The sequence below is a fragment of the Camelus bactrianus genome, chromosome 1 (genome assembly GCF_048773025.1).
Source record: "Camelus bactrianus isolate YW-2024 breed Bactrian camel chromosome 1, ASM4877302v1, whole genome shotgun sequence".
NCBI classification, from domain to species: Eukaryota; Metazoa; Chordata; class Mammalia; order Artiodactyla; family Camelidae; genus Camelus; species Camelus bactrianus.
The window spans coordinates 12,368,990-12,383,697 of record NC_133539.1 but is presented as its reverse complement, the minus strand read 5'-3'; the positions used below and the strand labels follow the sequence as shown (position 1 = coordinate 12,383,697).

General features: G+C 33.6%; 1 protein-coding gene across 1 annotated transcript; it reads left to right on the top strand.

The window, feature by feature from the left end:
* The first annotated feature begins 1,216 nt into the window (after positions 1–1,216).
* LOC123617288 (keratin-associated protein 20-1-like) lies at positions 1,217–1,765 on the top strand. Its single transcript, XM_045517752.2, has one exon. The coding sequence runs from the start codon at positions 1,283–1,285 to the stop codon at positions 1,511–1,513; it is 231 nt and encodes a 76-aa protein (XP_045373708.2). The 5' UTR covers positions 1,217–1,282; the 3' UTR covers positions 1,514–1,765.
* Positions 1,766–14,708: the final 12,943 nt, after the last annotated feature.

Genomic DNA, 14,708 nt, shown 5'->3' with positions numbered 1-14,708 from the left:
GTCTGAGATGTAATGACAGACGTTCAAAAATCAATATTTTAGAACTACTAGTAATAATGGGTCTAAGTAGCATCATCAGGGGCAGAAATTAGTAAATGAAAACTGATGAGGAAAATTGTAACATGAACCCAATTAACAATCCCAGCATTACTAAATGTGAAGCAATAAGACAATCAAATACCATATGCCTCCTAATATTATAATAAAGAAAGTACACAAAGCACCTATAAAGTATTTTTCTTGTCAAAAATAAGGAGAATGACCAGAATTACATCAACCCTTTATATCTACCTGCCAGGACACAAATGGTATAATGAACAGAGGAATATATGAAAAGAAAAACCAGGAAGACATCAGCCATATCCAAAATTTAAGAATTCTACAGAATAATAATATTGTTTATTCAAAAGTATGTTTTAAAAAAATCACTGGAGACTATTACATATTTTTAAAGAGTTTAGAGACATTATGTCTAAATGTAATGAGTCCCAGTGCAAAAAAAAAATGACTTTAAAAATATATTTGTGAATCAATCAAGGAAATTTGAGCATGATTAAGATTAGAGGATGCTAAGAAAACTTTTAAAAAATTTCATCTGTTGATAATGATATTGTAGATATGGAAATGTTTTTAAACTGATTTTGTGACCGAGATACACACTGCAGAAAAGTGATATTTGTCTTGGATTTGTTTTAAAATATTCATCAAAAATAACAACTATGAAAAGTATACAGGAAGAGAAGGAACTGATGGTGGAATATTGACAGTTATTAAATCCTGAAGATGTGTTTATGAAGTTTCAAAATACAATTCTATATGCTTTTATGGCTGCATGAAATTTACTTATTAAAGTAAATAACAAATATGGAAAAGTTTATCTATTCTACTGAGTAAGCCCTATTGTTAAGAAAGTTATTTTTCACTCTGTAGAAGATCTGCACATAATATATGTGGAATTAATGATAGGCTTTTGAATGTCAACATTCTAGAAGCTAGTAAATGGTTAACTAGATAAAAACTAGTCAGATATTTTAAGCTAAATAAATGAAGGCTGAGTAAAGGTTTTAAAATAAGAATAACTAAAGCACATGAAAGGCACATGATTTGATCATAGGAATGCTCACTCAAAAACAAAGTCATTTTGCTTACAAGAGTCTCACATTGTCTAATGAAACAAAGATTCAGGAAGTATGCTAGTGTAAATTAGTAGAAAATATGTGATCAACAAGTCCTGTGATGTGTCCCACCCACCACTGAGAAGCATATAAAAGGGCATGTGCAGATGGTGATGTTCAAACTGAGGAAACAGATTCCCTGCACCTCAATCAAATCCTCTACTCCTGAAACCATGTGCTACTACGGCAACTACTATGGAGGTCTGGGTTATGGTTATGGTGGCCTGGGCTACAGTTATGGCTGTGGCTATGGTGGCCTAGGCTGTGGCTACGGCGGGTATGGATATGGCTGCCACCCATCTTGCTACAGAAGATACTGGTCCTATGGGTTCTACTGAGAAATATTCAGGGAAACTCAACTGATCAGTCCACCTGGACTTCCACAATCTGTCTCCATGATTCTTCTTATTAATAATTCTATTGTCTATTCTAAATGTCAACATCATCCTCAAGAATCTGAAAAAAAAAAAAAAAAAAAAAAGGTTAGATTCTCTAAGCCTCATCTGGAGTAACCGAAATCATCTGGAATGTTTCATACTTTTTTTGAAAGCTTTTCTTTTGATATTGTATTGCCTTAAAAATTTCTTACATTTTTGATCAACAACTCTTACATGAGAAAAGTTTAAATTAATTTTAATAAACATTTATCTGTTAAAATATTAATTTATTGCATTTAAGTTGATTTTTCTTCATCATTTGTGTATATATGCATATGTGCATGTGTTTTGGTGTGTTGGCAAATGGGGTGGTATGATGATTAATTTTATGTGTAAACTTGACTGAGTTCAGGGATGTCCAAAAAGCTGGTAAAACATTGTTTCTAGGTGTGTCTCCGAGGATGTTTCTGAAAGAGATTTGCATTTGAATCAGTAGACTGAGTATAGAAGATAGCCCTTACCAACGCAGGAGGGCATCATCCAATCCATTGAGGACCTGAATAGAACAAAAAGATGGGGGAAGGGCAAACTCTATTTTCTCTTCTTGAGCGGGAACATCCATCTTCATCTGCCCTTTGGCATCGGAACTCCTGATTCTCAGGCCTTTGGACTGAATTTCACCCTCAGCTTTCCTGGTTCCCCATCTTCAGACAGCAGATCATGGGAGTTTGTGGCTTCCATAATCATTCCAATTCCCATAGTAAATTATCCATTGGTTCCGTTTCTTCTCTGGAGAACTCCAACAGAGTTGAAGAAGAAGAAAATATGAGCAAAAGAGAGAAATTGATGTTTCCTTGTTATTTTTAGTCTCTGCTCCCTCTGTATGGCCAGCCTAAAATCTTAGCCTTGTGCTCTACATGTTCAAATGCTTTTGACTCGATGTTTTTTTTTCCCCATCACAACTATCAATAGGCTTATAAGTTTAGGTCTGGTGCAGTGGTGTGTTGGAAACCATTCTTAAGAGGTAAAGAGGTCATGATTTGTGACATCGGCAGATTTCCACAGTGTAAGTACTCTTACTGTTTCTGATATATAGCTACCAACAAGATGCCTCTAAATGCAGAGGTAAGCAGAATAGGCTGTCTGAGCTAATACAAGCTGGCTTATGGACACCATTGGGTGTATCTGTCTGATATTCTAGTGCAGAACATTCCTCCAAGAGAGGTTCATTGATATCATCTCAATACAAAAATATTTAGCACTGAGATTCACTTTATATTTTTTATTTATAGACTTATGCACTTATTTGTGTTTAATAATCCTGTTCTATCATTCAATTCTTAATTCTTAATGTCAGGTTTTCCTTTGAAGTCACAAAAATTCATTTTGCAACTCACTTCAAATTTCTACCATCCCCTTGATCCCAATGATAAATAATGAGAAATAATATTTTCTCTGATAAGATATTCATCTGATAAAGCCTTATTTTAAATGGGAGATTTTTAAAAATTGAATTTGTAAGAAATTCTAGTACTTTGAACAAAAGGTAAACTTATACCTATTTATATTTGAAATGTCAGCATTGCCAAAGGCTTTACAAAAGACCAACACACATAACCAAGCCAAAAACAATATTTTATAAATTATTTTTAGAAGCCCACTGTAAGCATAATAACACCATGTACAATTTAATGTATAATTTATTGGTTCCAAATTATGATAAATTATAACTCAGTATACATTAAAATATGTACATTCTATTTTTTCCTGAAGTCCATTTAGAAGAAATTTCCAAAAAAAATCCTCCTTCCATAATTTTTACAATTTAATCTTATGAATGAAAGAAGATAGTAATTCACTGCCTTAAAATATTACCAGATTGTAGTGGACAATAAATATTTGTTAAATGTGCTATATTTAATCATATTAAGAACTGTGTTGGCCACTCTGCTGGCAGAATCAAATGTGACAGATATAAACAATATAAACTTTAAACAAAATAGAACAGTATTGCATTTTAATACACGAAAAAATACATCAACTCAAGGGTATTTGTATACCATTTAGTGACACTCTGCAACTATTCATCTGATACTGAATTTCACTTCATTACACAGTGTTGTGCTCTTTTTATTTGCAAAAACCTAAAAATGGTATAAGATTGATCCAGACTAAACTACCTTCAAATAAAATAAATTGGAATTACTTTTTAACACAAGTGAAAATTACATTACTACATTACACACAAAACTACATTAATTCACCTGTGTATTAGTTGATGATATTTTATTTGAGTGATTGGTGCAAATTAAAAGGCAGCACTGCTTATGGCTTGTGTAATGAACAAGTGAGAGGCTTTAAAAAACCCTCCATGTCCACTTTCTGGAGTGTTTTGATCATAAATGGATGTTGAATTTTGTCAAAAGCCTTTTTAGAATCTATCCAGATAATCATGTGGTTTTTATTCTTCAGTTTGTTAGCGTGTTGTATCACATTGTTTGATGTGCCGATACTGAAAAATCCCAGCATCCCTGAGATAAATCTCACTTGGTCGTGGCGTGTGATCCTTTTAATACATTGTTGAAGTTGGATTGCTAGTATTTTGTTGAGGTTTGCTGCAACTATGTTCATCAGTGATACTGGCCTGTAATTTTCTTTTTTTATATCTTTGGTTTGGGTGTCAGGGTGATGCTGGCCTCATAGAATGAATTTGGAAGTGTTTCTTCCTCTGAAATTTTTTGGAATAGTTTGAGAAGAAAGGGTGTTAACTTTTCTCTAAACATTCAGTAGAATTTACTTGTGAACACATCTGGTCTCAGACTTTTGTTTGTTGGCAGTTATTTAATTACTGATTCAGTTTTATTCCTGGTAATTAATCTGTTCATATTTTCTATTTCTTCCTGGTTCAGTCTTGGGAGAGTGTACCTTTCTTAGAAGTTGTCCATTTCTTCTAGATTGTCCATTTTACTGGCATATATTTGTTCATAGTAGTCTCTTACAATTCTTTTTATTTCTGTGGTATCAGCTATAATTTCTCCTTTCTCCTTTCTTATTTTACATGCATCCCAATGTTCATAGCAGCATTATTTATAATTACCAAGATATGAAAGCAATCTAAGTGTTCATCAACAGATGAATGGATAAAGGAGATGTGAGATGTGTGTGTGTGTGTGTGTGTGTGTGTGTGTGTGTGTGTGTGGTGGAATACTACTCAGCCATAAAAAAACAATGAAAATTTGCCATTTGCAACAACATGGATGGACTTGGATGGCATTACGTTAAACGGCATGTCAGAGAGAGAAAGACAAATACTGTATGATATCACTTATATTTGTAATCTAAAAAATACAACAAACTAGTGAATATAACAAAAAAGAAACAAATTCACAGATACAGAGAACAAACTAGTAATTAGCAGTGGGGAGAGGAAATGTAGGAGGGGAAATACAGGGGTAGAGGAGCAAGAGGTACAAACCATTAGGTATAAATTAAGCTACTAGGATATATTGTACAACATTGGGAATATAGCCAATATTTTATAATTTATAAAATAAAGAGTAGAACCTTTAAAAATTGTGAATCACCATATTGTACACCTATAAAGTATATAACATTGTACAACAACTATCCTTCTATTAAAAATAAATAAATAAAAGACCCTGAACCAGGCAGTTGGTGACATTCAACCTGAGGAATAGATTCTTCTATTTCTGTTGCCATAAGCTGTAATGGCAAACTCCATGGCGCCTGGTCTCTGGCTATGGGCTGCTTACCCTACAGCATAATATTCTGTTCCTATGAGCTCTATTTAGGTCCTTCCTGAGCATCTCAACCCACTGGACTCCTCCTCTTGTGTTCCCTATCCCTACCTCCATACTCCCATCAGACATGCCAACCTCATTCCTGACTATTAGGAAAAAAGTAATACATATTCAGCATTCCCCATTTTGATGAACCAAAACCAACAGGATGTCATAATTTATAGAAAACTTTCACTTCCATTTTGTATTAACATTATTTTCTTCAGCAATATTTATTTTATGTCATCCATGTAAGACCACAAAGTTCATGTTCATTAAAGTGTCTGTCCCTGTAATACTGCTTCATTGTATTTATATTAATTTCTCTCTATCATCATTTTTGCTTTTTTTAAATGTGTGTGTATGTGCTGCATGTGAAAGAGTGGAACAGAGACAAAGATAGAAATGAGAAACAGGGGAAAAGAGAGACAGAGACAAAAGAAGAGCATTGTCTTTGGATGACTCCTAAGGTGTTGATGTACCTGGAAAGTCAAGGATCTGAACACCAGTTCTTTTTATCTTCGGCCACATGAAACCTGGGGTTTCATGTGAGTCAGCAGCCACTGTTACATCTGATCATACTATTGATTTACACTCAGATGCTATATTTTTAAATGACACTTTTGCCCAGCAAAATAGTCCTTTCTTCTATCACTACATTTAACAAGCCTTGCCTTAGTCTATTTTTTGATATGTAAGTTTAGGCAGAATTATTAAAAATCATGCCTCAGAAAGGAAATAATTTGCTCCTCTCATCTCACGTGCTTCTATTTATACTCTGCACATCATGCAGAAAATAGTTCACAAAACACCCCATGTCTGATGGCTGCTGACTGACTCCTCATGTTTGAAGTTCAAATCCTCCAGGAGGGATCTGCACACTGATCACCACCTCAGAAGGACAGTCTTCAATGCACTGAATCATTGCCTCCCTACTATATCACTGTTCCATATTTTTGTGGCTTCATATTTTTCCTTTGAAATTCCCAAAATGAATGTGCCCACTTACTCTATTTTTTCTTAATAAGCCCAATGACATTGGGAAATGGGAAAGAAATAACAGAATTTTGTGGAATATGGTATCAGTCAGGCAAAAGATGTTTTTGATTAAATTGACTTTCTATTACATATTCAAGAAATTACTATACTTTGCCTCAAAACCATTTAGGTATTATATTTGAAAAGTAAACACTACCATTTATATTTTAGTTGACTAACATAGGTGCTAAGCATCATTTTGAAACCTGAAATTCTATCTCACGTATGTGAAGAAATGTGCAATATTTCAATAATGCCAGATAAACACTGGACCCAATGAAGAAAAATGATAACTTATTTTCCAGTTTCAAAGGAAAAGAAACTTATTTTATCTTTCTTTCATAATACGGAACGTTTTGCTAATGTCCTTTTGCCATTTCTAGTATCTCTTGCTATGGATGAGAAAGCCAATGATAAGAGGAGGGGACACAGGACCAATAATAGATGCCACATAATACAGTGTCTTAAAAGTGATTGGCACATAGTTGTTAACAAATAAATAACAATTGAATGGTTGAAAGAGGCTGAAAACCTATATGAATTTCTCTCTGAGGTTTCATATAATTCTAAATTAGAAGTATAAAGGAAAGCTGGATTCTTAATCATATCTATACACCCAACACTACTTTCAACATTTGAGGATAACAAAAGTATATAAATGTCAGTGTTTTGGGGTCAGAGAAAATTTGGGTTCAGCAACTATAAGATCAGGGAGGAAGCTTCTCTTCTCATTATGAAATCTCCCAAAAGCTATATTTTGATTGAAGATACAAAATTTATATTAATATCATAATAATATTTATATTAATATCACTTGTCAGAAGTCTTTTAACTGTAGTCTTAAATAGATTCAATTTGTTTTATGGAAATTATATTTAATAAAATTCAGTAAACATTTAAAACCTTTTAGAAAAAAAGAAAAGAAAGGAAAAACCCTGGAGCATAGTCTCCGCTGTGTGCTAGTTTGGTCTTTCCATGACTGGGGCCTTCTATCTGCATCAGTACTTCTCCCATGGGCTGAAAACTGAAGGACTGGAGAATGAATGCAGGAAACTCTTCACCTCTCTGATTCTGTCCACACAGATTTTCAGGATACATTCACGACTGTAAATCCAGGGCATCTGTAAAAGCAAAAATGAGTCCTGGTTCAAAAGACATGAGAGTTGAAGATGGAGCACCAAACTTAACCTTGGTGTGTTTTATAGCTCTATCTACAGCACCTTCATCTGTGATAACAAAAGGAAGCATAAAGCACAGGCAGTTTCTGCCCATAAAGTAGTAATACACTTTCTGGAAAGACCAAAGTAACACATACTAAAAGAGAGGTTCAAAAATAAATGCCAAATACATTTATATACCATAGTAGCTTGCCACCATATTGCCCACAACATAACCAATAACTAGTCACATTAAATTAGAAGGAAGTGTTTTATAAGAGTATATGAATATACATTATATCCTTCTTTTATGAACAAAATTCAAGAAGCATGTTCCTCTGGACAAGACTCATTTTAAAACCCTCCTTCTTAATGAAGGAATGAAAACAAAACAAAAAGTAGGATAGTTGTTTTCTTGTTTTACATCATACTATCTAATCACGTCATATTTATTTAACTAAATACATATAGAATGAGACATAACATTGAAAATAGAATAGTTTCATTTTAAAGGCCCATAAATTGATCATGGAATCTTGACGTAGGGGCAAAATTATCATAATTATGGGGCCTCATTTTGCCACTAAAACAAGATATTTATGATGTTGTCAGAAGCAAATTAGTGAGATATAGGATGCTACTTTGCTGTGGTTTTATCCACCCACCACTGAGGGTGTGTAAAAGGCACTTGGCAGACGGTGACATTCGGACTAAAGTTACCTACTTCTTGTTGCTCAATTGAACCTCCCACTCCTGACACCATGTGTTACTACAGATACTATTATGGTGGCCTGGATTATGGCTACAATGGCCTGGGATGTGGCTATGATTGTGGTTACATTGACTATGATTACAGGCATTGTCGCCCACTGTGCTGTGGAAGGTACTGGTCTCATGGCTTCTATTGAAGAATTTTTAGTCTACTGGCTATATCTTCCTGATTACTATCATTATGTCTAGGTTTCCTTTACATGAGAAAATTTTAAATGTTTTCAGTGCTGGAGATGGTATGGAGAAAATGGAACCTTCCTACACTGTTGGTGGGAATGTAGTTTGGTGCAGCCATTATGAAAAACAGGATGGAGATTCCTCAAAAATCTAAAAATAGGCTTAACATATGATCCAGCAATCCCACTTCTGGGCATATATCTGGAGGAAAATCTACTTTGAAAAGATACATGCACCCCAGTGTTCATAGCAGCACTATTTAAAATAGCCAAGACATAGAAACAACCTAAATGTCCCTGACAGATGACTGGATAAAGAAGTTGTTGTATAGTTATACAATGGCATACTACTCAGCCATAAAAAATAAAATAATGCCATTTGCAGCAACATGGATGGACCTGGAAATTGTCATTTTTAAAGGAAGTAAGCCAGAAAGAGAAAGAAAAATATCATATATCACTCACATGTAGAATATATTTTTTAAAAAAGGACACAAATTAACTTATTTATAGAACAGAAACAGACTCACAGACATAGAAAACAAACTTATGGTTACTAGGGTGGGAAGGGGGTGAGAAGGGATAAATTGGGATTTCAAGATTTGCAGATACTAACGACTACATATAGAATAGATTAACAAGTTTCTTCCATATAGAAAAGGGTACTTTTTCAATATCTTGAAGTAACCTATGACAAAAAAGAATATGAAAATGAATATATGTATGTATATGTATGACTAAAACATTATGCTGTACACCAGAAATTAACACAACATTGTAAACTGTCTATACTTCAGTAAAAAAAAAAAAAGAGAAAAAAAGTGTCAAAAAATGCTTCTTGACAAATAAGCAGTCAGAAAACTTATTTTTATCAAGTATTAATTATAAAAATCAGTAGTTTTTTAGGCAGAAGGGAAAAGATTCACAGAAAAAAACTGGACACAAAAAAACTAAATGATTGAAAAATATAAATAAATATTAATTGTGCAAAAATAATAATGATAATTTCTTTTGAGATTTAAATATGTAGAAAATGAGGTACATGAGAAATACCATACCATAAAAGACTGGATATAAAAATAGCTAGCTCTAAGATCCTAGATTTATTTGGAAAGAAGTAAAAGTAACATACTTCCATAGAGTGTAAAAAGTCATGAAGTTGATAAGGATAAAAAATACAAAGTGTATTCAATAATGTAAAACCTGCAGGCAAAAGGATAGAATTCTGGAAAACTATTTGGTGCTCTCTTTTATAACTCAGCAATTCTGATTCTAGTCACATACCAAATCTATATGCATATTTTGATAAATTAATCAGAGGTAGGCAAACTTGTTTCTGTAAACAGTGAAATATTTTAGATTTTGTAGGCCATATGCTCTGTTTCCACTGCTTAACTCTGTCATCGTAGCATGAAAATAGTCATAGACCATACATAAATGAATGGATGTGGATGTTTTCCAATAAAACTGTACCAAAGCAGATGATGACCAAGACTTTGTGGATCCCTGGGTTAAATATTCAGCAGAATATGTTCTGTCCATCTCACCTTTAGGGCAAGATTATACATTCCTTCCCACCTGAGGTTTGCTACCAATATCACTTGATCTGGCTTTACTATGAACAGGGTGTATTTCCCTGACCCTTGCCTTTGGGCTTAACCATCTTATTTGCATTGGCCAGTAGGATGTTGGAGACATGCCTTGAGCATAGGTATATGCATGCATGTCTGAGTTTTCCTTGTGCTCTACACTTTTCTTCTGGAGAATATGCCCCGAGTAGCTGCCAGTCCAAGGAGGATGAAGGATGAATAGAGAAAGTTTGAAACCAACATACAACTTAAGCCAAATTCTCATCATTTCAGCCAAATCTCAGCCAACCTACAAACACATTAACAAGACATAAATGTTAATGTTACATGACACTGAGGGTTTTCTAAGCATCACTAAATAGCAATAATTAGCATGTCTTAGATACATGCATAAGTGTACCAAGAGACATGAACAACATTGTTTGTGGCAGCACTATTTGTAAAATATTGTTAAAAATTCAAAATAACACAAATAACCATCAAAAGTACAAATTGTGATACATTTGTGCATTGAAACTTTATACGGCAGTAAGAATTAACACGAAAACAAAATATATGAATAAAAAATGTTAATCAAAAGAAGCCAGATTTAAAGTCCTGTTTGTGTGATTCCATTTGCATAAGCTTCAAAACTTGGCAAAACAAATTTATGTTTCTGGATATCAGAGATGAGGAATGGTTACTCTTAGGCGCTGATATCAAATGGAAACAGGCATAAGGAGAGTCATTTGAGATATTAGTGTTATGCAATTTTGGGATCTAAGTACTGATTAAACAGGTATATTTTGAATATTCATCAAGTTCTACCCTTCTGATTTACGCACACTCTGAATGTTATACAATATACATAAATAAAGGCTCTTTTTGCTTATTAAGAGCATAAACATAAGTTAAATCAGTTCATGAAAAGTATTTTGTAGGAAGCATCATCTAGTAGACAAGGCATGTTTCCATCTGAGAACAGATGGAGAATTTGCCAGACTTCCAGCATCAAGTTCCCTTTCAAGGTACCCACTCATCCATTAAACACAACATAAAACTTTAGATTGTATAAAGGGGTTATATATATAAATTATAATATAAAATATATATAATTATATATCATTTAAAATAGAATTATAACATGTAAATATTATGATTTATAATTAATATATGAATATTAGAGTACATATGTAAAATAAACATTTCTAGAAATCCACAGTTGAGTAAAACAAATGTAAAAAAAATAAACCTAGAGGAATTCTTGTGTGCCCTGTGTCATCTCGAGTAATTTAGTAATATTTATCAACTGACCAAATCTAGAATGAGCAAAGGCTTTAAAAATAAACAAATTCTTCTTTCTAAAAAGAATAGATTCTTTTTTTGGTCATTTTTAGACTTGCAGAAAAATTTAGCAAAAAATAAGAAAGTTCTTATACATACCTTCACCCTCCTCCCTCCAATCTCTGCTATTATTAATTTCTTACATTAGTGTGGTACATTTACCAGAATTGATGAGCCAATATTCATACACAGTTATTAACTAAAGACCATTGTTTACTAGTGTACATTGTGTTGTACATTCTGAGTTTTGACAAGTGTATAATAATGTATATTCACCATTATTGTATCATGCAAGGTAATTTCACTGTCCTAAAAATCTCCAGTGCTTCACCTATTTATCCCTCTTTCCCTCCCCCACACCACTGGCAATCAGTGATCTTTTTATTGTTTTATTGGCTCCATTGTTTTACCTGTTTCAGAGTGCCTTATAGTTGGAATCATTCAGTACATAGGCTTTACAGATTGTTTCAGCAATAAGCATTTAAGGTTTTTCCATGTCTTCTCATAGTTTGATAACTCACTTTATTTTATTGCTGAATAATATTTTATTGTATGGATGTATTACAGTTTGTTTATTCATTCATCTATTGAAGGACATCTTGGCTGCTTGCATGTTTTACCATTATGAATAAAGCCACTATAAACATCTATATGCAGGTTTTTGGGTGGACATATGTTTTCAAGTCATTTGAGTAAATACCAAGGAGCATGAATGCTAGGTGGTGTGATACGATTATGTTTAGTTTTATAAGAAACTACCAAACTCTTCCAAAATAGCTGTAGCATTTTGCATTCCCACCAGCAATGAATGAGAGTTCCTGCTGCTCCACATTCTTGCCAGCATTTGGTGCTGTCAGTGTTCAGAATTTAACCACTATAATAGGTATGAAGTAGTTTTAATTTGCAATTCCTCAAGGATATAATATGTTGAGCAGTTTTTCATATGCTTATTTGTCATCTGTATATCTTCTCTGGTGAGATGTCACTCAGATCTTTGCCCATTTTTTAATTGGGTCATTTGTTTTCTTGTTGTTGAGAAAATACCTCGTGTAAACCTCACATATTCCAAAAGCCATATATTATTCCATTGCTGTTATGCAATAATATGGTTTTGTCTCTCTTTAATCAATCTTGATCAGTCTTGAATAAAAGCCTGTTATTGGAATAATTTACCTTGAAACTCTTCTAGTAAGAGGCTCTGAGAAATATAGTTTCTAGTCTCTGTGATAAAAGGAAGAAAATGTAGAGAATAGTACAGGGTTGCTCTCAGAAAATTTAGTAGTATAGGTTTTAGACAAATAATGTGTTCCTTTTTTTTCAGACCAATGCTTCTTGTTAAAAGTCCTTATTTTAGACAGAAGTTTTTGTTCCATTATAATATAAAAATTTATAAGAACATATATAATTTTCACTCATAAAGAATCAAAATTCTACCTCTAGTGAATTAACTAATATAAGAAAAATGAATAGACAAGTAAATAATAAATTGCATGGTTGAACTGATACACTCACATAGACACAAAAATGATAAAAATCTAAATGTGAATGAAAATACCTATTTATATGAATTTATGGAACAAAAAGTCTATGACCTAATGAACAGGCAGACTGTCCATCATAAGCAATCATTAGAAATGTATAGCTACAGAAGAAATGTTTGCATTAATTTGCTTAATCAGTAAAGATAATTATCTATTTTGTGGCTTCATTAACTTTTCTCATCCAAAAATCCATACTCATACATAAGGATATTTATAATATTACATTACACATTTCATAGTTAGATAAAAATAAATACTCCCCAAAATGTGATATAGGAGCTTTCCATGAAAATTAATCATAGCCTCTAAACAAAAATAGAATGAGTAAGGGCTTTTTAAATGGACTAAGAATTGCTTATTAAAGGCACCTGATTTGACTGTTGGAATTCTGACATAATCATAAATTATTCTTATGAGAAATTTTCTGCCAACAAACAATAGATTCAAGAAATTTTAAATGCAAATTACTCTGAAATGTGAGGCCCAAACTTCCCATGGTCGCCCCACCTTCTACTGGGTGGAAATATACAAAAGCCTATTGGCAGATGGTGATTTTTGAACGCAGGAAACTGATTCTTAGCTTCTTAACTAAACCCACTGCTCACCATAATGCGCTATTACAGCAGCTACTCTGGTGGCTTGGACTGTGGCTTTGATGCCCTGGGTTCTGGCTCTGGCCATGACTGTGTCGGTCCGGATACAGCTGCTGCCACCCATCTTGCTATAATGGATGTCGGTCATAAGGACTCTACTGAAAAACTCCTATAGCCACTCACACTATTGGTCTCCTTCACCTGTGTCTTCTGACTTTTTCACTAAAGATCTTCTGTTCTGTCTTTCAGAAGTGAACACTTCATCCTCGGGTACCTGAAACAAACAAAACAAAACAAAACCTCCACAAAATTATACGGTCTTGGTCCAATTTATTTCAATCTAGTTGACCAAATCCCTTATAATATCTCACAATTTACAGTAACTCTAATCCTTGATACCCCATTATCATTATACTTCATTTATTTACTATAACATCTTTATGTCATTTTCAATAAATCCTGTGTTTTATTGTAAACAATGCTGTTTAGAATTTATTCACATTTCTATCTTATGTTTGCATGCCATGTGTGTTCAATTGTGAGTATGAAAGAAGGATAAAGGAAGAAAAGAGGAAAGAAAGGAAGACTGGAAAGAAGGGAGGAGGAAGGGAAGGAGGGAGGGACAAAGAGAGAGAGAAAGAGAAATACTTGCACAAGTTTCTCCTACAGGGATGATGTGTCTGCGAGACCTAAGAGTGGACAAACTGTTCTTCCTTTCTGCACTCATGTAAATCTGCGCATTCAAGTGCCTGTAGCCCACATATATTTATTAGCATCTGCATCCTATCAGGTTAAAGTTGGAGCCTCATATTTTGTGTTATTGCTTCCCCAGTGAAATTAATGACTTGATTCTCACTGGCATATTTTGTGACCGTCTCTTTTAGCTCTCTCTGGTTAGTACCAAATGGGCCGCATCGGTAAGCTGACATCACTGGCCTCTTCTACTTACAGGCTTTACTTCTTTGGGTCATCGGCAGAAATGTCCAAATCACATTTCACTTAATTCTTCACTTTACCAGATGTGAGGGTCACTTTTATTATAAGCAATGTTGTTTGTAATGGTGTTGGTACTTATCACCTCATCAGGTTACCAGGAGAGTAAAACTAGCTAGTTAAATATAAGATTAAACTGTGATATATCAAGGAAGGGGATTTTGTCCATTATTTT